This window comes from Pituophis catenifer, unplaced genomic scaffold, assembly GCF_029215685.1.
Source record: "Pituophis catenifer annectens isolate HBS135680 unplaced genomic scaffold, rPitCat1.0.hap2 SCAF_2, whole genome shotgun sequence".
In the NCBI taxonomy this organism is placed as follows: domain Eukaryota; kingdom Metazoa; phylum Chordata; class Lepidosauria; order Squamata; family Colubridae; genus Pituophis; species Pituophis catenifer.
This window is the reverse complement of record NW_027256882.1, coordinates 282066302-282093651: the sequence shown is the minus strand read 5'-3', so window position 1 is coordinate 282093651 and position 27350 is coordinate 282066302. Positions and strand designations below refer to the sequence as shown.

The 27350-nt window shown below is 42.2% G+C and overlaps 1 protein-coding gene across 2 annotated transcripts in view; it reads right to left on the bottom strand.

The window, feature by feature from the left end:
• Nucleotides 1-27350, bottom strand: part of MBD2 (methyl-CpG binding domain protein 2) — a 77360-nt gene that overhangs the window by 13698 nt on the left and 36312 nt on the right. For both annotated transcript variants that reach the window (XM_070938932.1, XM_070938931.1), the window contains exons 4-5: nucleotides 3261-3351; nucleotides 2357-2534 (exon numbers count right to left, since the gene is read on the bottom strand). In XM_070938932.1, coding sequence (XP_070795033.1) covers nucleotides 2357-2534; nucleotides 3261-3351 — 269 coding nt within the window. The remainder of the gene's footprint in view (nucleotides 1-2356; nucleotides 2535-3260; nucleotides 3352-27350) is intronic.

Here is a 27350-nt window from a genome sequence, read left to right as displayed (position 1 = left end):
CATAAAACTCCTGAAGGTTTGCAAACCGCCCTTCTGATTGGGGCTCCCCTTGAGGAGCACTCGGAGGCTCCAACTGGCGCAGAGTGCGGCCGCGCGGGTGGTGATGGGAGCGATGTGGCGCTCCCATGTAACGCCTCTCCTGCGCGAGCTGCACTGGCTCCCGGTAGTCTTCCGAGTGCGCTTCAAGGTTCTGGTTATCACCTTTAGAGCGCTCCATGGCTTAGGACCTGGTTATCTACGGGACCGCCTGCTACCACCAATAGCCTCCCACCGGCCAGTACGCTCCCATAGAGAGGGGCTCCTCCGGGTGCCGTCGGCCAAACAATGTCGACTGGCGGCCCCCAGGGGGAGAGCCTTCTCTGTGGGGGCACCTACTATCTGGAACGAGCTCCCCCCCGAGATACGGAGGATTCCGGATCTGCGTACCTTCCGTCGCACGCTTAAGACGTTTCTATTCCAGCAAGCCGGCCTGACCTAAACTTCTCCTCTTTTAAATGGGAATTTTAAATTTGGTTTTAAATTATTGGGGTTTTAAATATGGTTCAGCCAAATTTATTTAATTTGTTTTATCTCTATTTTAAATTTTGTATTTATATGTTTTATTCTATGGCTGTTCACCGCCCTGAGTCCTTCGGGAGTAGGGCGGTATACAAATTTAATAAAATGAAATGAAATGAAATGAAATGAGGGTGAATGAGGCTGCCTGTTCACTTCCAAAATCATTTTGTTTTTTACCAGAAACTATCTCTTTCCATATCAGATTGCAATTCTTTTTTGTTAAAAAGTCTGAGTGAAAATTCCTACCCTTTTCTTTCTTTGCTGTGCAACGTTTTCAAAATATCCAACATTTGGGGGAGTGGGTGTTTTATTGCTCAGCTTTTGCCTAATAAACACGGTGATTGTTTACCCAAAGCCCAGCATTTCACAATTTGAAAACCTCAAAGGCTAATATTTAAACATGCACTTAAGAATAATCTCAACACCGAGATTAATAAATCTCCGAAGCCCGGCTATCGGTATTTTGAAAATAGAGAAAACGGAGCTATATAGAAGCTAACCAAATCACGAGCACATTTCTTGCAGCAATTACCACGAGATCAGCAGGAAATCAATCACGGATAGCAGTAATAAAAGATGATCTGAGTCTTAAAAAGCTAGAGGTAAATGGAGCATTTAAAAAGAAAAATGCAAGCATAATCAAGTTGGACTTGGTGGTGCAAGATTGGGAATATGCCCTCTCATAACTCCTACGGCATGCTCTGTTGATTTACTTCCTTGTTTATGAGCCATCACCAAGTGAACGTTGTATCAGCAAAAGCTGGGAAGGAAGGAAGGAAGGAAGGAAGGAAGGAAGGAAGGAAGGAAGGAAGGAAGGAAGGAAGGAAGGAAACTGGTGGCAGGAGGGAGGGGGAAGGAAGAAAGAGAAAGAGGGAGGAAGGAAGGGAAGGGAAGGAGGGAGAGAGAGAGGAGGCGGGAGGGAGGGAGGTGGCAGGAGGGAGAGAAAGAGAGGGAGGGAAGGGGGAGAGAGAGGGAGGGAGCAGGAGAGAGGAGTGAGCGAGTGAACAGGATGGAAGGAGGGAGGGAGGAAGGAAGGAAGGAAGGTGACAGGAGGGAAGAGGGAAAGAAGAAAGAGAAAGAGGGAGGGAGGGAGGGAGGGAAGGAGGGGGAGGTGGCAGGAGGGGGGAGAGACAGAAACGGAGGGAGGGAGCAGGAGAGAGGGAGGGAGCGGGAGAGAGAGAGAGGTGGCGGGAGGGAGGGAGGGAGGTGGCAGGAGGGAGAGAGGGGGAGGGAGAGAAAGAGAGGGAGGGAGGAAAGGAAGGGGAATAGAGGCAGGTAGCAGGAGACAGGAGTGAGCAAGCGAGAGAGTGGGATGGAAAGAGGGAGGGAGGAAGGGAGGAGGGAGGGAGGACGGAGGAGGGAAAGAAGAAAGAGAGGGAGGGAGGAAGGAGGGGGAGCGAGCGGGAGGGAAGGAGGGAGGGAGGAAGGAAGGAAGGTGGCAGGAGAGAGGAGGGAAGGAAGAAAGAGAAAGAGGGAGGGAGGAAGGAAGGTTTCTTCTTTTTTTTAAAAAAAAAAAAGGATACCCACAGAAAACAGAGTGCACTTTTCTCTGACACTACCTAGGCACCCTCCAGACGTACTGTGATGCAACTCCCAAGATTTTTGACGAAGACATCTGGAGGGACACAGATTGGAAAGAACTAAAGCAACTGGGCTAACTGGGATGAAACTTGAATTATGGCTGGCTGGGCAATTCTGGGAGTTGAAAGTCCAGAAGTCTTAAAGTCGCCCAGGTTGACTCTGCAGGTCTCCCACAGAGGCCGGGGTGTTGCAGGAACGCGGTCTGTGAAGGACTCACCTAATGTCTTCATCCGTGACAATGAAGGCTTTGCAGAGAGGCTGCGATGTGTTTAACCACACAGCTGGGTTTTTTTCCACGGCGGTCGAGAGTTGTCCTGTGATGGGCGCGGAACTCGTGTGCAATGCGCTGGCCACAGCCGACAAGAGGGTGTCATCGCTGTTCCCGGGGCCCACTCCTAGAGAGCGAATGCAAAATCGTCTCGTTAAATCTCAGCATATTTGATTTGCTATCAAAAACGCCAGATAAGTTCTCTGCCCCCAGAGACAAAGCTTAGCATAAGCTCAGTTGGTGAACAAGCAAATTCTACCTGTCATTGATATAACGCAGGTTGTAAGTCCTTGACTTACAAGCACAGTGAAGCCCAACATTCCTGTCGCTGAGCGAGACAGTGGTTCGTTGAGTTTTGCCCCCATTTTACAACCTTTCTTTGTCACCGTTGTTAAATGAAATCACCGCAGTTGTTAAATGAGTAACATAGTGGAGAAGTGTATCTGGTTTCTCTCACCGATTTTGCTTTGCCAGAAGGTCGCAAAAGGAGGATCACCTGACCCCAGGACGCTCACTGCAACCGTCGTAAATATGAACCAGTTGCCAAGTGTCTGGATTTTGATCATGTGACCACGGGGATGCTGCGATGGTCGTAAGTGTGAAAAGCGGTCATAAGTCACTTTTTTCAGTGCCGTTGTAATGGCGAACGGTCACTAAATGAAACGTCGTCAATTGAGGACTCCCTGCAGTCTGTTAGAACAGTGTTTTTCCAACTTGGCAACTTTTAAGATGTGTGGACTTCAATTCCCCAAATTCCCCAGCCGGGATGTGCAAACTGATTTCCTGCACTTCCATTCATGGATCACCACTAAACCCATCCGCTCAAAGGGATCCATTAAAACCTCAACATTACCTTGAAGGCCTTTAGGAAGCTCCATGGATTTTATGATTTGCTCACTGACATCTGATGCACTTAAGCCTTGAAGCCTCTTCTCCCAGAAAAGCTAAAAAAGATTAAAAAAAACCCCAACAACCATGATTAATGGACACCGTAATTATACGTTACTATACATGCACCCAATCATACAGGTAGCCCTTTGCTTACAACCACAATAGGCAGGGGTGAAATGCTCCCCGTTCGGACCGGATCACAGAATCTGGTAGCGATGGAGGCGGGTGGTTCGGAGAACCGGTAGCAAAAATCCCTGCCCGCGCCCCCCCCCCCATGCCCAGCTCAGCCGCACAATCATCAGAGGCTTTTTTTTTTTTAACTTTTAAAAGCATTTTTTCTACAACCTCTTCGGCCAAAAAATGCTTTTAAAAGTAAAAAAAAAAAAGCCTCTGACGATCGCATGCTCAGATGGGATCCTCAAAGGCTTTTAAAAGAAAAAAAACCCCTTTTTTTCTTTTAAATGCCTCTGACAATCCAAGCTGAGTTGCCTGATCGGCAGAGGCTTTTTAAAAAGCCTCTGCCGATCAGGCAACTCATCTGGGATCGTCAGAGCCTTTTGAAAGCATATTTTTACAACCTCTTTGCCGAAGAGGTTGTAGAAAAAAATGGTTTTAAAAGTTAAAAAAAAATTGGCCACGCCCACCGTCACATTACCCCATCGCCAAGCCACGCCCACAGAACTGGTAGTGACAAATTTTAGATTTCACCACTGACAATAGGGACCAGAAAATCTGTCAAGTGATGTGATTGATAAGCGAAGTGAAGCGAGCTGAGCTACGGCAATGCTCGCATGCCCACAGATATGGCTCCATGTGCCACTTGTGGCACCCGTGCCATAGGTTCACCATCACGGAATAGGTTGTTAAAAAATGCTTTTAAAAAGTAAAAAAAAAAGACTCTGACGATCATGAGGCACAGCTGTGATCGTCAGAGCCTTTTCTTTTTTACTTTTAAAAGCAAAAAAGCAAAACCTTCTGTGCATGCACAGAGGATACAAAACACATTACTTCCTGGTTAAAACCAGGAAGTAATGACAACCGGGCAGGTGGGCGGAGCCTCGCGCCGCGATCGCTACCGGTTCTCCGAACCACCCGCCACGATCACTACCGGATCGGACAATCTGGTCCGAACCGGGAACATTTCACCCCTGGTTTGACACCCCTGAAATAGATATTCATCTTATGGCTCTTCTGCAGCCATTAGAACAACAGCTACTTTTGTGTATTTTGATACACACAGGTAACCCTTAACCAAATTGAAAGCAGAATTTCAAATGCTAAGCAAAGCAATTGTTAAGCAAGTAACATCCAAATTTTATGACCGGGTTTTTTTTTTTTTTGCCACAGTTGTTAAACAAATCACTGCAGTCGTTGAGTGAATTCTACAGTCATTAAGTGAAGCTCCATGGCTTAGGATCGGGGTATTTACGAGACCGCCTTCTGCCACCAGTAGCCTCTCACCAACCAGTACACTCCCATAGAGAGGGGCTCCTCAGGGTGTCGTCGGCCAAACAGTGTCGACTGGCAGCCCCCAGGGGGAGAGCCTTCTCTGTGGGGGCACCCGTCATCTGGAACAAGCTCCCCCCGGATACGGAGGATCCCGGACCTACACTGTCAGATGTAAATGCCTTATTCTCTAATGTGTAAATAATGTATATATGGAACATCAGGGGTTAACTTATTACTTGAGCTTTAATGTATTCATATTTTACCACTCCCATTCCTGGCTCCGCCCCTTGTATATAAAAGGAGCCATCCTCCCCATTTTCCTTGCTTCTATCTTGAATATTCAGCGAATATAGAATGCCTATTATGATTAAAGAGAATTATATTTAAACCTATAACTTCTATTATCTTTATTGAGTCTGATCCTGAAAATATTGCAACAAGCTGGTAGCAGAGGATGGTTAATTGACTCAATAAGTAATTAAAAATGTCCAAGAAAGATAGGCCCAACACCAGGGCCTACAGCAAAGAAATAGAAACTGATCAAGAGATGATCAACGAATCCACTAATGCGATTTCGAGAGAATCCGAAGAATACACCACTGAAGAAGAAGAACTGATGAGTGAAAATAACGACCAGGAAGAAATCGAGATAGAAAATAACGAACTCAGGTCAGAAATATTAAAAATACTAAAAAGCCAAAAGAATGATGAAAGCCTCATCGCGGACCTCCAGGAGATGCTGAGGAACAGCGGAGCAGCGAGAGAGAAAAACATCATTAAAGAAAAACCCAAAGATCAAAAAACTGTGAGTGAAATGACTACTGAGAAAATAGTTGTAAAAAAGAAAAGATGTGACCCCGCGCGAAATTTTGAACGGCAGCCATCTTGGTTTCAACGAACTTCAAAAGAGAGTGAAGCAGAGCCAATCAAAACGCTCAGTTCAAAATTTCTGGCGCGAAAAACGCTATCAGACGAAGAAAGTGAAAAAGAAGTCTCAAACTCTTCAGATGAACCAAAATCAGAAAGTGAAGACGATTTAACAAAGTCTCAAGTAGAGTCAGCAATGAAAACACTTTTTGCTGCTTTTGGGCCAAGATTGAAAATTTCTAAGACATCAACGAAGAAGCAAGCAATCAAACCGACAACTCAAGACCTGCACGCTCCCATCCTGACTTCGAAAACGACGACACCCGAGCCCAGAGAGCCATGCCGATTCCGTCCTACACCGCAGACAGAATCGAGTGCCAGCACACACAAGAGAAAGAGAAGAACCGCCGCCATCACCAAAGCCCCAAAAACCGAGCCAGAGACCGACTCATCTGAAGAGGAGCGGATCGAGAGAGCTGAAATGGAGAGAACCTTCCACAACGGCGCCAAAGAAGAAATGAGCAACGCGCATGTGCAAAACTACGTAGACGGCCCCGAAAGACTTGAACTGGCCAGAGAACCGCGCAGACTCGTTACAAGCATCCCAATGCCGTTCTGTAATTTCCTGCACTTGAGAGACCACGGACTGCCTCAGGTTGTAAGTAATGGACAAAATAATGTGGGGAACTTACCCAGTGACTTCCCAAAACTTAGAGTTGATGGCATTAATTTACAAGAGTGGTACCAACAGCTTCAGGTTATTTTTATGAAAGAAAATTTACTATTCTTTATAACTAGTCCTCCAAGAAGACCTTGGACTTTAAAAATAGACTGTTTACATCATAGAGCATTTTTCATAATAATTTCTAGCGTGTCTCCTGCAATGTATCATAGCATCAAACCAAACCTAACTGTATCAGAAATAATTCAATGCATGTTTAATCTATTTCACAGCGATAGCGTAGCCACAACCACAAGAATGTCTAAGGATTTCTTTTCTTCTAGAGTGAAACCAGGGGTTTCTATAAGTGAACATTTGATAAATCTAAACAAAATAAGAGCTGAGCTGCAATTGAGGGGGGAAGTGATTTCAGATCAAACTATGAAAAGTGTTATTATCAATTCACTTGATCCATCATGGGATAGCTTTATGTCACACTTAGATACCATTAATTTGGGATATTTATCAATAGAAAGTCTATCTAACAAATTGATAGCAGAAGACAATTCAAGAAAAAATCGTTCCAGTAACCAAACAGAACACAAATCTTTTAGGAAAGTAGTCTTTCAAGATAAATATAATGAAGCCTTTAGATGCCACAATTGTGGATCCAGGGAACACAGTAGAAGAGACTGTCCCAAAGTCCCAAGGGAGAGACATAGGCCAGAATATAGGAGCAAATACAATTACAGACAATCTTCCACAGATAGACACAAATATAGAAGTCCACCAAACTACAGAGAAAGTAGAGGGGGTAGAGAAAATTCAAAAGAGAGAAAATCTGGGTCACTAAATGGGCTAAATAAACAAGACAGCACCAAAACACAACAAGATGAGAACAATAATTGGCTTATTGATTCTGGTGCAACAAATCACACCACTAATAACAAAAGTATATTATCTTCATTTACAGAAGATAAGTTTGTGATAAAGGTAGCTAATCAAGAAAAGGTTCAAGTATTAGGCAGAGGAAATGTGACCTTGCCTGGTTTAGGGAAAATAGAGGGGGTATTATTAATCCCAGAAATACCTCACAACATACTAAGTGCTATAAAACTAAGCAGAGAATCTGACATCAATATAGTTTTCTCAAAGGGGAAAGCAACTATAGAAAAGAACAAAACAAATGTAGGCACTGTGATGATAAAAGGGGGTCTACCCTATCTGATAACCAAAGAAAGATGGTTACATAACATTGATTCAAATATGGAAGATTGTATTGAAGCAGATGATGAAAATGTCAGTAACAGTGACAATGATGAATGTAAAATAACTCATGATAACAAAAATACACACAATGAGAAGAAACCAAAAATAGGTAAACCAATTCATGATGAGTGTGCTCATATCTTACATAGGAAGTTAGGACATGCAAGCTTTCCTGTAGTACAAAAAATGACTGAACACGCAGAAGGTGTAAAAATAAAAAATTGTGAAAATTATTTAGAATGCTCAGTATGTAAATCCACCAAACTAAAAACCAGTCCTAGACCAAAAAAATCTAACAGATCAACTAACAATATTTTTGATTTGGTACATATGGACTTAGTTGGTCCATTAACTCCATCAATTACCTATAGAAAACGTTACTTCCTAACAATAGTGGATGATTACAGTCGCTATGGTTTTGTTTACACATTAAAGCACAAGGATGAAACCTTTCAGAAATTTAAGGAATTCTACAAACGCATAGAAACACAACATAATATCAGAATAAAACAAATTATGACAGATAGGGGATGTGAATTCATGTCTAAAGAATTCTCCCAATGGTTAAAGGATAGAGGGATGCTACATTTCACGTCCAATCCATTTTCTGCCTTTCAAAATGGGATTGCAGAGAGAAAGAACTCCACACTACAAACCATGATTAGATGCACATTAGAGGATGCTGGTTTAGGCAAACAATTTTGGTCAGAAGCCTTACATTATTCAAATTACACTCAAAATAGAACATGGTCCAGTATTGTGAATAAGACACCATATGAGGTGATGTACAATAGAAAACCTAAATTAGCACACATGCACATATTTGGAGTTACTGCAGACGTGCACATACCTAAACAATTGAGGAGAAAGGGAGAAAACGTATCCAGGAGATTAAGATTCATGGGATACGAAACTGGAACCAAAGGGTACAGATTCATCGATAATAATAACAAATTTATAGTATCCAGAACAGCTGTGTTTCATGAGCAGGCCAATTGGTCTAAGTTGCACCTTAATGAAATTTTTCCTAATAAAAGCAAAGATAATATATCTTGCGAGGAAGGAACAACAGAAAATCAAAATATTAACAAAAGTAAGAACAAAACCAAAACTTGGACAAATAGTCAGCATAAAATAAAGACAGACACATTAACAAAAAAGGAAGCCAGATATTTGCATGACAACCATAGCAAACCTGAAAGAAATATTAGAAATAATAGAAACCAAATACCAAATAAATACAAAGATTATATTATGCATATGGATGGAGAACAAATAACACCTAATACATATGAGGAAGTATTGAAACTTCCCCGTGAAGAAAGAGAAAAATGGGAACTAGCTATGGAAAAAGAAATGAAAAGTTTACAAGGATTAAATGTATTCACACCTGCGATCGCACCTAAGGATAAAACAATTATAGGTACCAGGTGGATTTATAAAATTAAGAATTTAGAAGGAGGTAATACCTTATACAAGGCCAGACTAGTTGCACAAGGTTATGCACAAAAATATCCAGAAGACTATACTGACACATATTCACCCACAGTGAGAACAGAGAGTGTCAAAACAGCTCTTGTAGTAGCATCTGCACTCAATCTAGACGTGTTTCAATATGACATACAGACTGCATACTTACATGCAAAATTAGATAAGGAAATATATGTAAGAGCACCACACAGTCAATACACTAATAAGAACGAAATTTGGTTACTAAATAAGAGTCTGTACGGATTGAAGCAATCTGGCAAAAGATGGTACGATTGTTTGGTAAAAGTACTAAAGACCATGGATTTCAACGCCACCACTGCTGATAACTGTTTCTTTGTAAAAAAGAGTAATGATCATATTGAATTTGTATTAATTTATGTGGATGATATTTTATATATTGGAAAGCACAAAGAGAGCAGGGAAATCTTTGTAAATAAGTTAAACGAACACTTCTCATTGAAATCACTAGGTAGAGTGAATAAATACCTTGGTGTACAAATTAACAAAACAAAAAGGGGATTCAAACTTACCCAAAAAGATAAAATCATTGAACTCCTAAACAAATGTAACTTAAATAATGCCAAAACATGTGACACACCTATGCAAACTGATTTTCTTAGAAACAATGATGAATCTTCCCCTGAGTTTAAAGACAACACATTTTACAGATCAGTTATAGGTTCACTCCTTTATATATCTAATTGGACTAGGCCAGATATTGCATTACCTCTCAATTTATTGTCAAGATATGTTAGCAAACCAACCTTGTATCATTGGGAAGCTGTCAAAAGAATTTTAAGATATCTGAAAAGTACATTAGATTTTTGTTTAATATTGGAACCCAATAATGACAAAGAACCAAAAATTACTTGTTATGCTGATGCAGATTGGGCTGGTGATACATCATGCAGAAAGAGTACCTCTGGTTATGTTTTTCTATTGAACGATTGTCCAGTTTACTGGTATACTGGTAAACAAGAACTGGTAGCCACCTCTACCACAGAAGCAGAATATGTTTGCTTGTCTAAAGCTGCAAATAACCTTGTATGGTTCAATGATTTGATCACAGATGTTTGGAAGAAACCTACTTTACCATTTATTATGCATGAAGATAATAAAGCGGCCATTGAAATTTCTAGATCCGATGCAATTGGACAAAGGTCCAGGCATATTGATATAAAATTTAAGCACGTGAGACAACTATCTCAAGACGGATTCATCAAAGCAATACATTGTGATACTTCTGAACAATTAGCTGACATATTAACAAAACCCTTACCTTCTAAACAACACAAATATTTAACTTCTAAATTATATGTATTATATTGTCCTGAATCTGAATGTAACTGGTGTTGTATAACGAACCGGCATTTAGAGGGGGATTTGTCAGATGTAAATGCCTTATTCTCTAATGTGTAAATAATGTATATATGGAACATCAGGGGTTAACTTATTACTTGAGCTTTAATGTATTCATATTTTACCACTCCCATTCCTGGCTCCGCCCCTTGTATATAAAAGGAGCCATCCTCCCCATTTTCCTTGCTTCTATCTTGAATATTCAGCGAATATAGAATGCCTATTATGATTAAAGAGAATTATATTTAAACCTATAACTTCTATTATCTTTATTGAGTCTGATCCTGAAAATATTGCAACATACACGCTTTCCGCCGTGCCATCAAAACATTTCTATTTCAGCAGGCCGGCCTGGCCTAACCTCTCTTTTAAATTGTTTTTAAAACATTTTTAAATTTTTAAATTTGAAACTTGTCTTATGAATTTGGGGTGTTTTAAATCTCGTTTTCCGGGCCAATTATTTAATTGTATTTTAATGGTTTTTTAACATTTATATTATATGTATTTTATTCGGCTGATCACCGCCCTGAGTCCTTCGGGAGTAGGGCGGTATACAAATTCAATTAATAATAGTAATAGTAATAGTAATAATAGTAATAGTAATAATAATAATAATAATAATAATAATAATAATAATAATAATAATAATAATAATAATCTGGCTTCCCCATTGATTTTGCTTCTCAGAAACCATCTGGAAAGATCCCAAAATGGTGATCAAATGAGCCCGGGACACTGCCACCATCATAAGTACATGCAAGTTACCAAGCACCCAAATTCTGATCACACGGCCATAGGGATGCTGTGATGGTCATTAAATGTGAGGACTGGTAATCAGTCAGGTTTTTCAGTATCATTGAATGAATTCTTGCAGTTGAGGACTACTTGTATATAAAAATATAAATTGCTGTCTTGTGCACACGCTGAAGGGAGACCTCTACCAATACTACCCAACCATACAAAAAGTTTCTGGTTTTTTCCAGAAAGTTTAAGTTTAACAGTAAACAGAGTTGGAAGGGACCTTGGAGGTCATCTAGTCCAACCCCCACCTGCTCAAGCAGGAGACCTGTCCTAGGGATTCAAACCACCGAACTGCTGATCAACGAACTCAGTGTTTTAGCCACTTGAGACAAAGAATGCTCAGCCCGGCAATTTATTATTTAAACAACCCTTTTTCACAGACTTCCTTTTTTTCCCCCCCTCTCTCTCTATCTGTCATAATTAATCATCCTTCCGTGGTTTACTTTCCGCTGCCTTTTCACACTCAAGCTAGCAGGCAACCCTTTTAAAGCAGCCTGCCTGCACAGTGCAAAGCCAGATGTAAAATGTAAATGCACATTTGCGTTTTTACATGTGGTTTGAAAAACCGGAAGCATTAGCAGCCCAGACGGGCCTGGCTAAGAATGGAATCGCAACCAGTGCGGGAGGCAGCAAAAAGACCCTCAAAGGTCTTTACCGAAACTGCTATTTGCATGACTATATATATAGTCATGCAAATATATATATATATATATATATATATATATATATATATATATATATATATATATATATATATATATATATATATTTTCGTAGGCCTTTATGTGTATTTCTCTTTAGCCAGGTTCTTCCTACGTAAACCAAGATTTTTATGCAGCCCTAGTTCAGTGAAATCCCAATCCACTAGTTTCTAGGCTTTTTTTCTTCAGGCAGCCAGCAAACACCCTGGCTTAGTCTCCCAATGGGCAACAGGGTGCTTGCTGGCTGCCTGAAGAAAAAAAAGCCTAGAAACTAGTGGATTGGGATTTCACTGAACTAGGAAGGAGGGATCTTAGAACCGAGCATGGGGAATAAAGGGTTAACCCACCCAAAACACACACACACACACACACACACACACACACACTGAATGGTACAGCCCTTCCTTCCTGCTGCAAATTTGACATTTAGCTGTCACCTCCAGTCAATGCAAATCATTAGGCTAATAACACAAAAGATGCAATTCATGCCCTACAGAGCGGGACCCTGGGGGTTTAAAACTCTGCAACAGGGTTGTCAAAGCGATGCTTGATAAGCCCGGTGGGGATTGAAGTCCGGTGAGAGATGACGCTTGGATGAGAATCTGGGTTTAAGGGCCTAAAGCAGGGGTGTCTAACCTCAGCAACTTTAAGGCTTGTGGACTTCAACTCCCAGAATTCCTTTGCTAGTGATGGACATCCTTGTCCTAAAGCACTGTGGACTTTCTTTAAAGAGTGGATGGGGATGGGGATGGGGATGGGGATGGAATAGGAATAGGAATAGGAATAGGAATAGGAATAGGAATAGGAATAGGACTAGACTAGACTAGACTAGACTAGACTAGACTAGACTAGGACTAGAATAGAATAGAATAGAATAGAATAGAATAGAATAGAATAGAATAGAATAGAATAGAATAGAATAGAATTGAATTGAATTGAATTGAATTGAGTTGGAAGGGACCTTGAAGGTCTTATAGTCCAGCCCCCTGCTTAGGCAGGAAACCCTAACTCTAACCCTACACCACTTCAGACAAATGGTTATCCAACACAAAAGTTGTGGGTGCTTCATCACTGGAGGCTTTTAAGAAGAGAGTGGATAGCCACCTATCTGAAATGATATAGGCTCTCCTGCTTGAGCAGGGGGCTGGACTAGAAGACCTCCAAGGTCCCTTCCAGCTCTATTCTGATTCTGAGTATTAGCTTTTTTGGCTAAATTTGACACCCTCTGCCTCATTCTAGTCTCAAATGAAAATATTTGAACTGTATACAAATTCAGCACCTCTCTGAGGCAATCCTCAACTTACAACCAGCGATGGGATTCAGCTGGCTCGGGCAGATTCGGGCAAACCGGTAGATAAATTGCTGGCTAGCCCCTCCCATCTCCTCCCACCCCTTCCAGGAGTCCCCACGCGCCCCATTTTGGCTCCCAGGTAAGTGCAGGGAGGCCTACTAGGCCCAAAACGGGGCACGGGTGCCCCCCCCCGCAGCCCATTTTCACTCTCAGGAGGCTGCAGGAGGCCTACTAGGCCCAAAATGGTGGTGGGTGTGGCGCGTTCCCCCCCTTGGCCTGTTTTTTCTTCGAGGGGGGTGCAGGAGGCCGAGTGCTGCCTGTCACACTCCCTGGCCATGCCCACCATGGCCACGCCCACCCAGCTGGTTATTAGGGCAGAGAACTGGTTGTTAAATTATTTGAATCCCACCACTGCTTACAACATTTGTTTAGCGACAATTTGAAGTTACGGCATTGAAAAAAGGTGACAACCCATCCTCACGTCCACATCTCTGAGTATGCCCACAGTTACATGATCAAAATTTCAGGTGCTTGGCAACTGGCATGTATTTTCAGTGGTTGCAGTGCCTTGGGCTCATGTGATCATCATTTCCCCACCAGCTTCCAACAAGCAAGGTCAATGGGGGAAGCAGGATTTGTTTAACAACTACAGGATTCACTTAACAATTGAAGTGATTGGTTTAACAATGATGCCAAAAAAAAAGAAAAAAAAAGGTTGAAAAAAATCTGGTAGAACTCACTTAACAACTGCCTTGCTTATCAATGGAAATTCTGATCCCAGCTGTGGTTATAAGTCAAGGACTACTGTATTGTTCGTTAAAGTAGCTTCCTTTTTCAGTGAACTACAGGTAGTTCTCAACTCACAACCACAACTGAGCCCAAAATGTACGTTGCTGAGTGAGAAGTGTGTTAAGTGAGTTTTGCCTCATTTTACGACTTTTCCTGCCACATTTGTTAAGCGAATCACGGCAGTTGTTAAATTGGACACACGGTTGGTAAGCGGATCTGGCTTCCCCCCTTGACTTTGCTTGTCAGAAGGTCGTAAAAAGGGGATTACGTGACCCCGGGACCACTTCAACCGTCATAAATGTGAATCCATTGCCAAGCATCCAAATGTAAATGAAGTTGCAGTGGGGATGCTGCAAAAGTCATAAGTGTGAAAAATGGCCGCAAGTCACTTTTTTTCAGTGCCATTGCAATTTCGAACAGTCACTAAGCGAACCGTTTTAAGTCAAGGACTACCCGTACATAAGCCTGGGGGGGGGGAGAATAACTGTTTTGGCTGCATTAAGGAATGGATTGCACAGTGCTTGAAAGAGCTACACATTTATTCTAAGTTTGCTTAAAAGCCAGAAAAACAATAAGCAAACTTTAAGGAATAGCTGAAGCTCTCTATTCCCACGAGACCTTCTTCCAAATTGTTTTGAACTACATACAGCCCTAGTAATTATTCAGCCTACATTAATTGCTCATTAGGAAAAGGACAATACGTTTCTAATCCCATTGCATTTAGCTGAAGCAGGAACACAAGCGTTACTAGTATTTTCATTTGCCATTTGCATGATTACTGGAAGGACTTTATAAAATGCTCTCATTTGTTAGTTTTAAATCAATTTAGGATACAATTATGTCAAATGTTATGTGATCCCCGAAGGGCACGCCTGGATTGATAATGTGACGGATGAGATTTGTATGTTAATGTAATTGCTTGGCTGCAATGTTCCCTGTGCAAATCATTAATACTTCATTGTCCAATTAACATCAATTTTAAGTCAATCATGATAGAAACTGCTTGGGTCACAAAGCTTCATTCACTATTTACACATTTAGCACAACTTAATTATTTTGTTGCCCATTTTCCTTTGTCTTAAAGATCAATTGTTTGCTATTTCAAAAAATAAAATAAAATAAATAAAAATGGTACCAGCTGGAAGAGGAAAAACAAATGAGTTACTTGATTGCACAAGTTAGTTCTGTAGCAAGATCAGTTGCTTAAGTGGGAATGCCTGAAATGACCTTATAACAGGTTGAATTGTTTGTTCACGCGGGTTGGGATCTAAAGGATAGTATGGGAGATTCTGGCTGAAAGATGAAGAATATTTATTTATTTATTTATTTTATTAGTCATATTTCTATGCCGCCCACTCTCCGAGGACTCTGGGCGGCTTACACCAAAGACAGTATACTGAAGTATGCTAAATAGCATATTGCCCCCTAACAATCTGGGTCCTCATTTTACCCATCTCGGAAGGATGGAAGGCTGAGTCAACCTTCAGCCGGTGAGATTTGATCCACTGATCTGCTGAACTAGCAGTCAGCTGAAGTAGCTGCAGTACTGCACTCTAACCACTGCGCCACCTTCCAGTAGGAATATGTCCTTCCAGTAGTCATTCAGAAATAATAAAATAATTGAGGGTGGTAGGAACCTTCCACCCTTATGAGAAGCTAGGCAAGCATTACAAAAAAAAATACTTTCATTTGGATCCTAGCATTGGGAGCTAGTAGGATGGGTTTCCTATTTCGGTGATTTCATCTTGCCTGCCACAAGTCTTCCTTGGTCCTCTTGCCCAACCTGGCTCTTTCCAAATCTACTAAACTTTCATTCTCCTCCCCCTTCTCTTCCTTCCTCTTTCTCCTACTTCCTTCGTTCTTCCTCTCCTTCTCTTTCCTACTTCCCCTTCTCTTTCCCCCCCCTTCTAGTCTTCTCTTCTACTCTTTTTCCTCCCTTTTCTTCCTCTCCTTTTCCCTCTCTTCTTTCTCTCCCTCTCCTCTCCTCTCTTCTCCCTTCCTCTCTCTCTACTCCTTCCCCTCTCTCTTGTTTCCCTTTTCAGTTCAATCTAGAATGGTATTCGAGCAGCCCCAATTTTCTATTTATCTCTATTTTCAATTTCTTATTTGATTAATATTTATTTCTATTTCATCATTTGTGTACATTTTTATAATGATCTCACTTTTTCCCTTTTACCTCCCCTCCCGTTTCTCCTTTTACTACGCATCATCTGGGTTTCTATTTTTCTGATTATTTTCTCCCATCTTTTCCCTATCTATTTTATCTCTATACCCTTATTCATATTTCCTTTCTAACCAATCGTAAAAATTATCCCAGGTCCTGAAAAAATCGACTCCTCTTTATCTTTTATTCTCAATGTTAATCTATTCATTTCTGCACATTCTAAAATTTTCTTCTAAATTTTTTCTAAAAAAATAATAATGAATCAATCAATTAATCAATGAAATATTTAATGTCCTACACATCTGGAGGACAATAAGTTGAGAAAAAAAATATGTTGCACACACTTTTCTGTTTGGTCTTTACTGGAGATATGCTGTGAAAAAGGACTCCTACATTTTCAGCAGACAAAGCATTTAAAACCATTTCTCGCAGAAATTATGGGAGCTGGAAAAATCAGTAACGCTGCAAGGAGGGAAACTTTGGAGCACATGCCCAGAATCAGGACTGAATGGAAAACCAGCTAAACGTGTTTTTCATCCCAGAGGCGAATTAAAAGGCGAAGCATATAAAGTTCTAGAGGTGTTGGGAAGAGTTCAGCAAAGCCAAACCTAATCTGTAGCATTCCCTACCTATACGTTCTTCTCCGTCTTCATTCCACCACACTCATACAGATAGTCCTCGACTTACAAACACCATTGGGACCAGAATTCCTGAGGTTAAGCAAGGTGGTTGTTAAGTGAATCATGCCCGATTATACTATCTTTTTGCCACATTTGTTAAGTGAATCACTGCAGTTGTTAAGGGAGTCATATGGCCATTAAGCAAATCAGGCTTCCTCCATTTACTTCGCCTGTTGAAAGCCAGTTGGGAAGATTTGCAAATGACAATCAGAATACGGAATAACAGAGTTGAAAGGGACCTTGGAGGTCTTCTAGTCCAACCCCCTGCTCAAGCAGGAGACCCTATACCATTATGGCAAATGGTTGTCCAATCTCTTCTTAAAGAAACACTATCCTTTCCAGTTCTCAGATTAGCCTCTCTACTGATTGGCTTCTAGAGCCATGTTGGCCTGGTGGTTAGTATGCAGTATTGCAGACTAATTCACTGCTCACTGCCAGGAGTTTGGTCCTGACCAGCTCAAGCTCAACTAAGCCTTCCATCCTTCCAAAGTGGGTAAAATGGGGACCCAGTGTTGTGGCCCGCCTACGGCCTGCACGGATCGTGGCTGATCCCTATGAGGAGGAGGCTGGTGTGGGGTCGTGCCAGCAGCCTGCGCAGCCGGCGCTCACGTCTGACAGCGAGGAGGCTGAAGAGGATGTGAAGAGGACTCAGCCTGGGCCTTCAGAACCTCCAGAGGCTCCTTCAAGTGGAGAGAGTGAAGTGGAGGAGCCTCTCCTCAATGCTCGAGCACGCAGGGCTGCCAAAAGGCAGGAGTGGCTACTCAGGAGGAGGAGGTCTCCTCGAGAGTAAGGTTTGAGGATAATTGGCCACTCTCTTAGCCTATTTAAGTCGCACGCAGTTAGTAATTTCTTGCTGGAAACAACGTGTAATTATTACAGAGCATTTTGGAGAGTGAGTGTCTTATCGTAACTTGTTTTCTGGGCTGGTTGCCAATCTTTGCCGGACTTTGTTTATTCTTGGTACGTTATAACTTTCATAAGGACCGTTGGTGTTTGTGACAATCCTTGGGAATCCGGAGCTGGGACAGAACACCCAGATTATTGGAAGCAATACACCAGAGGTGGTATTCAGCAGGTTCTGACTACTTCTGGAGAACCAATAGCGGACATTTTGAGTAGTTCGGAGAACTGATAAATATCACCTCTGACTGGTCCCGCCCCCATCTATTCTCTGCCTCCTGAGTCTCAGCTGATCAGGAAGAAATGGAGATTTTACAGTACCCTTCCCCCGGAGTGGGGTGGCAATGGAAATTTTACAGTACCCTTCCCCTGCCACGTCCACCAAACCATGCCACGCCCACCATGCCATGCCATGCCACACCCACCAAGCCATGTCCACAGAACTGGTAAAGTAAATTTTGAATCCCACCACTGCAATACGTTGACTCTGTAAACCAGTGGTCCCCAACCTTTTTATCGCCACGGACCAATCAGCCTTTGATAATTTTACCGTGGCCCGCTGAGCGCGCGCAGGGGTGGGGGCTTTGGGCCACACGTGCGTACCTGCGCGGGGCTCTCTTTCCTGGAGCCTTTGCGCACGGCCCAGGAGCTTTTGCGCATGGCCCAGGAGCTTTTGCGCGCGGCCCAGGAGCCTTTGCGCTGCAGCGTTCATGTCCCCCGGCCGCTGCGCGGCCCAGTGCCAGGTACTCCACGGCCCGGCACCGGTCCGCGGACCGGGGGTTGGGGACCACTGCTGTAAACCACTTAGAGAGGGCTGTAAAGCACTATGAAGTGGTATATAAGTCCAAGTGCTATTGCTATTGCTTCTAGCAATTCTTTCCTTACAGCGTTTGCTCACCCAAGAAACTTTACTAAATCCAGGTTTGAAAAGAAATAACCGCTGGGTCAGGCAGTAAAAGCTGCTGTTCTTCCTTCTCATCCACTTAAGCTTAAGGGAAAGTGATGAAGGCATCGGGGCAGGTCAAGGGGGCTCGTTATTTCGTTAAATCTGGGACCGCCAGCCTCCCCTTCTGCCTCTTTTGTCCTTGAACCTGGATGGACCTCAACGTAAGTTGATGAAGCCCAACGTACAAACACACTTGAAATATTCCTTGGTCACTGTCCTAATTGCGTTTTTCTCTCCCTGGAGTGGAAATGGATCAGGAAATGTCTACACAATGCAGATGTGGCATGTGAAGAGAGAGAGGGAGGGAGGGAGGGAGATAGAAGATAGATAGATGGATAGATAGATAGATAGATAGATAGATAGATAGATAGATAGATAGATAGACAGAGAGACCATTTAAGAAGAGAGAGAGGGAGAGGAAGGGCGGGAGAGAGAGAGAGATGATAGCTAGATGGCTAGATAGACAGACACCATTTAAGGAGAGAGAGGGTGGGAGGGAGGGAGAGATGATAGCTAGCTAGCTAGATGATAGATAGATGATAGATAGATGATAGATAGATGATAAGTAGATCAATGATTGATTGATTGATTGACAGACAGACAGACAGACACCATTTAAGAAGAGAGAGAGAGGGAGAGGAAGGGCAGGGGAGAGAGAGAGAAGATAGCTAGATAGACAGACACCATTTAGAGAGAGGGGGGGGAGGGAGAGAGCTTTCTACACAGGCAGTCATAAAAAAAGAAAGTACACCCACTTTGTTTTTTTTTTTGTTTTACGTATCATATAAATAGTAAATCTATGTAAAGGACATAGCAAAAATCATCCAGTACTTTGCCATTCTTAAAAATAGGTAAATACAAACTCAGATGAACTGAGAGCTGACATATTATTTATCTTACAAAGAGGTAGCCAAAAGGCTTTTTCACAAGACTGTAAGTGCAAAAAAAAAAATCCAATAGCAAAGGTTTATTTTATTTTCACCACATTTAAAAGGCTAAGTGTAGAAGGGAAAGGTTAGGTAGTGACTATATTTACCCCACATATTTAACAGGATTGACTAAAAAGCTCAAAAGATTGATTTGCAAAAGATGCCGATGTTAATGCTAACCTTAGTTTAGGTTTCCATGTTGCACAAATCCAATAAACCTGGTAAATTTATGCAGGAACCCAGCAGTGGGTTAATTCAGTTTCTATGTTATGGGTTCCTGAGTAAATACAGATAATGTTCTCCAGCTTACTTCACCCCTGGGGGTTTTTTTTGTAAAGCAATTTTTCCCAAACCTGGTACTCTCCAGATGTGGGGAGTTCAACTCTTAAAATTTTAAACAACAGCCCTGCTAGGTAAGAAATTCTGGAGATGAAATCTTACAATGGGAAGAGAGACCTCTGGCACATTTCAAAGGGGGCATCATTCTATTATCACCACGGGTGAGCTTCAAATTTTTTAGCAAGGGGTTCTCTGCCTGGTTGCTGGGTGGGTGTGGCCATGGTGGGCGTGGCCTAGTCAGACTCCTGCATCACGGGGGGGGGGGCGTTTTTGCCCTCCCTGGGTTCTGGAGGCTTTCCTCGAGCCTCAGGGAGGGCGAAAACGGCCTCCCCAGGCTCCGGAGGCCCTCAGGAGGCCAGAAACGGGCCCGTATTTCTTCCCGAACTTCCAGTAGGTCCATTTTTCACCCTCCCCAAGCCTCCGGGTGCGCCCTGCACTTACCTCTATCTAAAACAGGCCGCATGGGGACTTCTGGGAGGGGAGGGGCAGGGTGAGTGGGGCCAACCAGGAGTGGGATTTGGGGGGTCTCTGAAATGCACAGAATCTTAGTTAGAGGTTCTCCCGAACCCCTGCGAACCCCCAGCCGCCCACCCCTGATTATCACACCTCATCTTTTCCCTGTTGAGGTGGGCCAACCTCTTTTCTATTTGCAGCATCACCCACCCCTCTCCTTGAAAGCTATCCTCACAAAAAAAAAAAAAAAAGTTTCTTTCCCCAGCAGCACCCCATTTTCACCATCTCTGCCCTGGTTACCTCAATATTGGCTGCAACGACATCAGAATTTTTCTTTTGGTCTCCTTTGCTAGCAAGCAATTATCAAAAGGACATCCTGTAAAATTAAGACCTGCTTGATAACGCTGCCCATTGCTTCTCTGAGGAAAAAATGCTATATAGTTAAAAAACGAGCAGATTGCGTTGAGCCGACATTCGGCTGCCTCCTCTCGATTCGTGTTTATGCTGTTCTAGTCAAGCTGTATTTAAAAGCAATCATTTTCTTTCTGTGGTTTTAAACACAGGCTTTCCCCAAGTGGGCTGAAGTGCTTTCAGATCTCAAGAGGATAAACAGACTAGTTCTAAAGATGTTTTGCCTTCGTCTCCTGCTGGTTATCCTCAGAAAGGAGTGGAGCAGAAAAGGAAATAAAAGAGTTTTCAAATGCCCAGCATGTGCGAATTCAGGGATATCTTTTTATCCTGGTAACGGATTGCTGAGGGATATAATTCTAAATTACCAGGAATCGGCTGAAAATCAAATAACCTCCTAGCTAACGTTGGCTGGAAAAATAATGTCCATGTTCTCCAAAGTGTCTGAAATAGGAGCATCTGTTGATTTGGAAGACCTTGGTCCTCAATACTTTAAAGGTGGACTTTAAAACATCTCCAGAAGCTGCCACAAATTGTAATTCTGTGGGTGTAGAAGAGGGGAGGCATTGAATTCGTTGTTAAGCATTAGGCAAAGATAAAATCTCACTGGAGTCGGACTCAAGGTTTACGCCTGCGTTGAAACTCTATGCCACAGTATGGAGGTAGACGGCCTTTTTTTCCCTGAAAGATTTCGTAATTTTTTGACTGGGGTATAAATAGTACTCGTTTCATGTTGACAACTGGGACTGGTAACTAGGTCATTAAGCGAAGCAACAGCTAAGTGAAATATCTACGGAGGTTCTAGGTCAGCCAGGTCACGGTTGTCCCAAAGGTGCTTTTTCAAGAGGCAACTGGACTTTCTGGTTTGAAGAAGTTTCGCTTCTCATCCAAGAAGCTTTTTCAGCTTTCTGAAGAAGCTGAAGAAGCTTATTTATTTGTTTGTTTGTTTGTTTGTTTTATTTCTATACCACCCTTCTCCCGAAGGACTCAGGGCGGTGTACAGCCTAATTAAAAACACAAAGACAGACAAAATTTAAAAATAATTAAAATTATTAAATAATAGGCCCAATTTATAAAACCCCAAATTTAAAATCCCATTTAAAACCAATTAAAATCTTTACATTGATAGCCCAGCCTTGCGAAACAACATGGTTTTGAGGGCACAGCGAAACACACGGAGATCAGAGATTTTACGAATTTCTGGGGGCAGTTCATTCCAAAGGGCAGGGGCTCCCACAGAGAAGGCCCTCCCCCTGGGTGTCGCCAGCCGACATAATTTGGCCGATGGCACCCTGAGGAGACCCTCTCTGTGGGAACGAACTGGCCGGTGGGAAGCTACTGGTGGCAGAAGACGGTCTCGAAGGTATCCAGGTCCAATGCCATGGAGCACTTTAAAGGTGGTAACCAACACCTTGAATCACTTCGTGGATGAGAAGTGAAATGTCGTCAAAGAAAAACCAGAAAGTCCAGCTGCCTCTTGAAAACGCACCTTTGGGACAGCTAGGTGAAATGGCAACATCTTACTTAACGTTCCTTTGCTTTACAGACCTGTGAAAGTCAAAAAGGTGAACATTGGTCATAATGTTACTTTTTCATCACTGTCATAACTGTGGATGGTTGCTAAACAAGGAAGTCACTAACTGAGGTCTATTCGTACTTCTTACTGATTCAGATAGTAACCAGGTTCAATTCTGTGTAACTTTTCAAGTTCAGGTAGGCTTAATTAATTCAATTTCACTTGATAATTTACATCCAAACTAGCAAATAAGCCTATTAATTGTTTAAATTAGAGGTCTCCAGCTATGCTGGCTGGAGAATTCTGGGAGTTGAAGTCCACAAGTCTTAAAGCGGCCACATTTGGGGACCCCTGGTTTAAATATACTGCTGGTTACTGCAGACAAAAGACAGCTGCAGTTTCTGGGTTATTGTCCCTGACCAATAGACTAATAGCATGGTTAGAAAGACTGCTGTTATTTTATTTTTTTAAAATCTTAAGCATCTCTCTTCATAAATCTCATTTCCTTTAATCCCAATAAAGAGTTTACTAAATTGCATCCTAAATGGCTTGCAAATGCAAAAAAAAAAAAAAAAAAAAAAATCCAGGGTAAATTATATCACCTCCTTCCTGCTTATGATAGCCATAAATCAATTTTTATCAAAACCTCTGTAACCATAAAAGAATGCTCAGATTTCTGTTAGCCCTGTGCTGTTGGGTGCTAAAACTGGAAGATGCGTTAATCCAAGTGATACGTTCATTTGGGAGAATCAATTGAATTTGATGGCGGCTTTCAAGAAATGGTCTGAGATTAGTTAATTAAAATGGAATTAAAAGATAGTTGGAGCAGGGTCTTGTGTGACCAGATGCAAAGAAAATGAAGAGGCCCCTGCAGTTTTTGAAGCCCTGGGCACATCCATCAGGAAATCAGAAGCTCTTGTCCTAATTCCCACCTGCCAATCCCAGATGGGAACCCATGAAGAGGAACCAAACGGCATCTGAGTGTGTGCGGGATGTCAATTAACTGAAATCATTTGGGTAAAAATCTGGAGGGGAAACAAGTTGCCTTACCCTTTTGTCCAATTGTACGTCCCAATAAATATTTCTAAGTTTGCATTACCGTATGCAAAAGTTATGCACACGGAGATTGGCGGCATATGGCCCGCGTCTTTTAAGTACTCAGTAAAGCCTCTCGGAAGGCATTATCATGCTGAGCCAAGCTGCCTAGCTTTAATAAAGGTGCAATTTGTATAATATTGAATATCCAGCCCTCAAGTCTTAGGTTCAGGCTTAGCTCTACTGTGGAAGAACATCGGGAGAAGAATGGATATTTGAACCAGGCCCTTTCGCTGCTCAGAATATTCTTATAATCCAAGAGAGAGCTGTTTAACCTGAACGATGCTTCTTTTGGAGCATTTTTGTCCAATTCGTGGCTCCCAGTTCAATGTTCTCTTCATAGACTGGTCTGAAAAGCTGGGGCACTTTCCCCAAATGCATCGGCAGCTATAGCTATAGTAATAATGCCTTTATAATTCTAGAACACATAAAAAATCTATCCTGAATCCTGGTGCGGAGCAATACTTGGACATGAAGGAGAAAGGTGGATATTTACTACCTGGACCCCTGGGTCTGTTCCCTCTGCCATGCTGCCTCAAATATCAGCTGATAGCAGAGTAAAACAAAAGGGAGCAGCGCCAACTTTCTCTCAGCGTTCCTAAACAAACCTTGACAGCCCCAAACAAACCACTATGAAACTGGAGATGGCAAATGGTTTATTGCAGCTGCAAGGTAGCTCCACGGCAACGCTAAGTTACATCAGTTTAAAGTTGGCGCTGAGAGCAACTGCTTCTCAGCGTTTTTTATATGTCCGCACAGGCTCCACCTGTCCCATACACATAATGAACGGCTGAGCTATATCCAGCTGAGTGAGGCATTCAAACGGGCCATCAATTATCCCTGTGCTGGCCCGTGACGTCATCAAATGCTGCCATCTCCTCTGCTCGTCTGTAATCCTTCCATTCACTGCTGATCCTATCCCCCAACATGTCCGATCGCCTAAACACCCTGTGCCACCATCACCAGCCCCTATGAAGAGTATCCCCATGCTTTCAGGTATCTTCGGGTCACATTCCCACGGCCTCCTCTCCTCTTCCTCCCATATGTGTTGTCGAGCAGGAGATCAGGCTCGACAACAGAATGAATTCCAGCGAGTCTGTACCATTGTTTAATTTCACTTGGCTGCTAAACCGATTTAAACTCTTTCCAGAGTTGGTAAAAGGGTGGGATGAAATAATATGGAAGTTTATGCCAAGTGACATTCTTTTGTGGGTGCCTTCAACACATCTTAATGTATCTGTTACGATATACCTTGCATTTAAGGGCGTCAATAAGCCATATCAACATTGTCTAGTGGGCTACACTGACTCTAAGAGCTGTTTTCCAGACTATCATATGAAATTCTTTCAAATGGAAAAACCAACAGGTACTCTGACATCCAACATTTGTGGGGGTTCAAGGTTAAGAAGCACAGCTTGAATGCTTCTTCTCTTCTGGTTGGTTTTCAACTCAATCCCAGATCTGGTTGGCCTCATAACTACACCAACGTGAATCTCAGAGGGCTCTATCAACCAACTGGATCCCGCTTGCAGGTCAAAATGACTCTTCATCATATTAAATTGAAATGGGTTGGGAGAAACCAAATGAATTTTTCAGCAAAATAACGGAGGAGGAGGAGGAGGAGGAGGAGGAGGAGGAGGAGGAGGAGGAGGAGGAGGAGGAGGAGGAGGAAGAAGAAGAAGAAGAAGAAGAAGAAGAAGAAGAAGAAGAAGAAGAAGAAGAAGAAGAAGAGGAGGAGGAGGAGGAGGAGGAGGAGGAGGAGGAGGAGGAGGAGGAGGAGGAGGAGGAGGAGGAGGAGGAGGAGGAGGAGGAGGAGGAGGAGTTCTAAAGCATGCCATAATTCAATTCTATAAGGATACATACACTATTTTGTTGTAGTAAGGCGAATAATTGAAGGGTCAAGCTTCATTCCTTATTAAAACCACAGTTCATTCTTGACAAGAATATAAAAGATGAGCTGAATCCTAAGGAGAACTAATTTTCAATCTGGGAACCTACAGCAAGTCTACCTCTTTCACTCTTTCCAGATAGCATACAAAACACCTTCTTGGGAAAGAATATTTGAGTTTCTAACGGGGGACGATTCTAAGAACCTCTGCATGAAAATGAAGAAAAATTATTTTAGAATGGCCTAGTCATCCAAAGAACTCAACCCAACATTTCGGATACTACAGAAAAAATCACCTAAGAAAAGTTATTGGTTGTTTCACCCAATCTTAATACCATGTTTTCCCGAAAATAAAACCCTGTCTTATATTTTTTTGAACCCTGAAATAAGCACTTGGCCTTATTGCCATGCGCTCAAAAGCCCGATTGGGCTTATTATCAGGGGATGTCTTATTTTGGGGGGGAAACAGGGTACATTTTAAAATATGGAATGTTATTATCCTGAAAAAAGTTACAGATAGTCCTTGATTTAGAATGGTTCATTAAATGACTGTTCAAAGTTACAACAGTGCTGAAAAAAAGTGATTTATGACCATTTTTCACACTTACGACTGTTGCAGGGTCACGTGATTTACATTCAGATCAGGGATGAAATGCTTCCAGTTCGGACCGGATCGCCCAATCTGGTAGCGATGGCGGCGGGTGGTTCGGAGAACTGGTAGCAAAAATCCCTGCCCACCCCCATGCCCAGCTGAGCCATGTGATCATCAGAGGCTGTTTTTTTAACTTTTAAAAGCATTCTACAACATCTTCGGCTGAAAAATTGCTTTTAAAAGTTTTTAAAAAAGCCTCTGATGATGGCGTGGCTCAGCTGGGATCGTCAGAGGCTTCTAAAAGCATTTTTTTCTGCAACCTCTTAAGGTTGTAGAAAAAATGCTTTAAAAGTCAAAAAAAAAAAGTTGGCCACGCCCACCCAGTCACATTACTCCCCCACCACGCCACGCCCATAGAACTGGTAGTAACAAATTTTCACCACTGATTCAGATGCTTGACAACTGATTCACATATATGATGGTTGCAGTGTCCAGGGATCATGTGATCACCTTTTGTGATCTTCTGACAAGCAGTCAATGGGGAAGGCAGATTCACTTAACAACCGGGTGACTAATTTAGCAACTGTAGTGATTCGCTTAAGAAATGTGGCAAGAAGAGTCATTAAATGGGGCAAAACTAACTTAATAAATTTCTCACTTAGCAACAGAAATTTTGGGCTCAATTGTGGTCATAAGTCGAGGACTACCTGTATTTGATCTGATCTTAGAGATACTTTTGATTTAGACACAATGCAAGGAGAGAATTCAGGAAGGTGCAGTCTCCCATTGATACAGGGCCACCTTGGATAAAACAAACTCAAGTAGATACATTTTCAACATTATTCTTCCAGAAAAAGGGTGGCAAACTCAAGGCCCGGGGGCCTGGATCCAGTCCATGGGGTGCTTACAGTAGTGACCAAAATTGTGGACATCCTTTGGGAAAATGTATTTTCTAAAACTAGCTAATAACACCACTTTTTACTGGAGTAGTACCATAAAATTATATATCAATGGAAAGATAATTTAATCAAGAATGTAATGCAATAACTTTTATGAAGGATTTGCTATTAGAATAGCAGTTACAGTACAAAGAAGAAAAGTGAAACACAGAAAAAATGAGATATACAAAAATTATCACCATAGAAAAAACGAGATATGCAAAAATTATCATGTCAGTTAATACTTAGTTAGGTAACCTTTAGCATGAATTATGGCCTTACAATGTCTTCCCATAGAGTGAACCAAGTCTTTTAGTTCTGCAGCTGTTATAACGTGAAACCAAGATGGAATGATTATGATTGCTTCTATGAACTGGGTTTTATTGCTGGGTCGCTTCTGACTAACACGTTTCTTTAGTCAGCTCCATAGATTTTCAATCGGGTTAAGGTCTGGGCTATTCCCAGGCCATTCCAGCAGTGGAATAGGATTATCTTGAAACTCCAAAAACAAAAAAAAGTTGTGTTA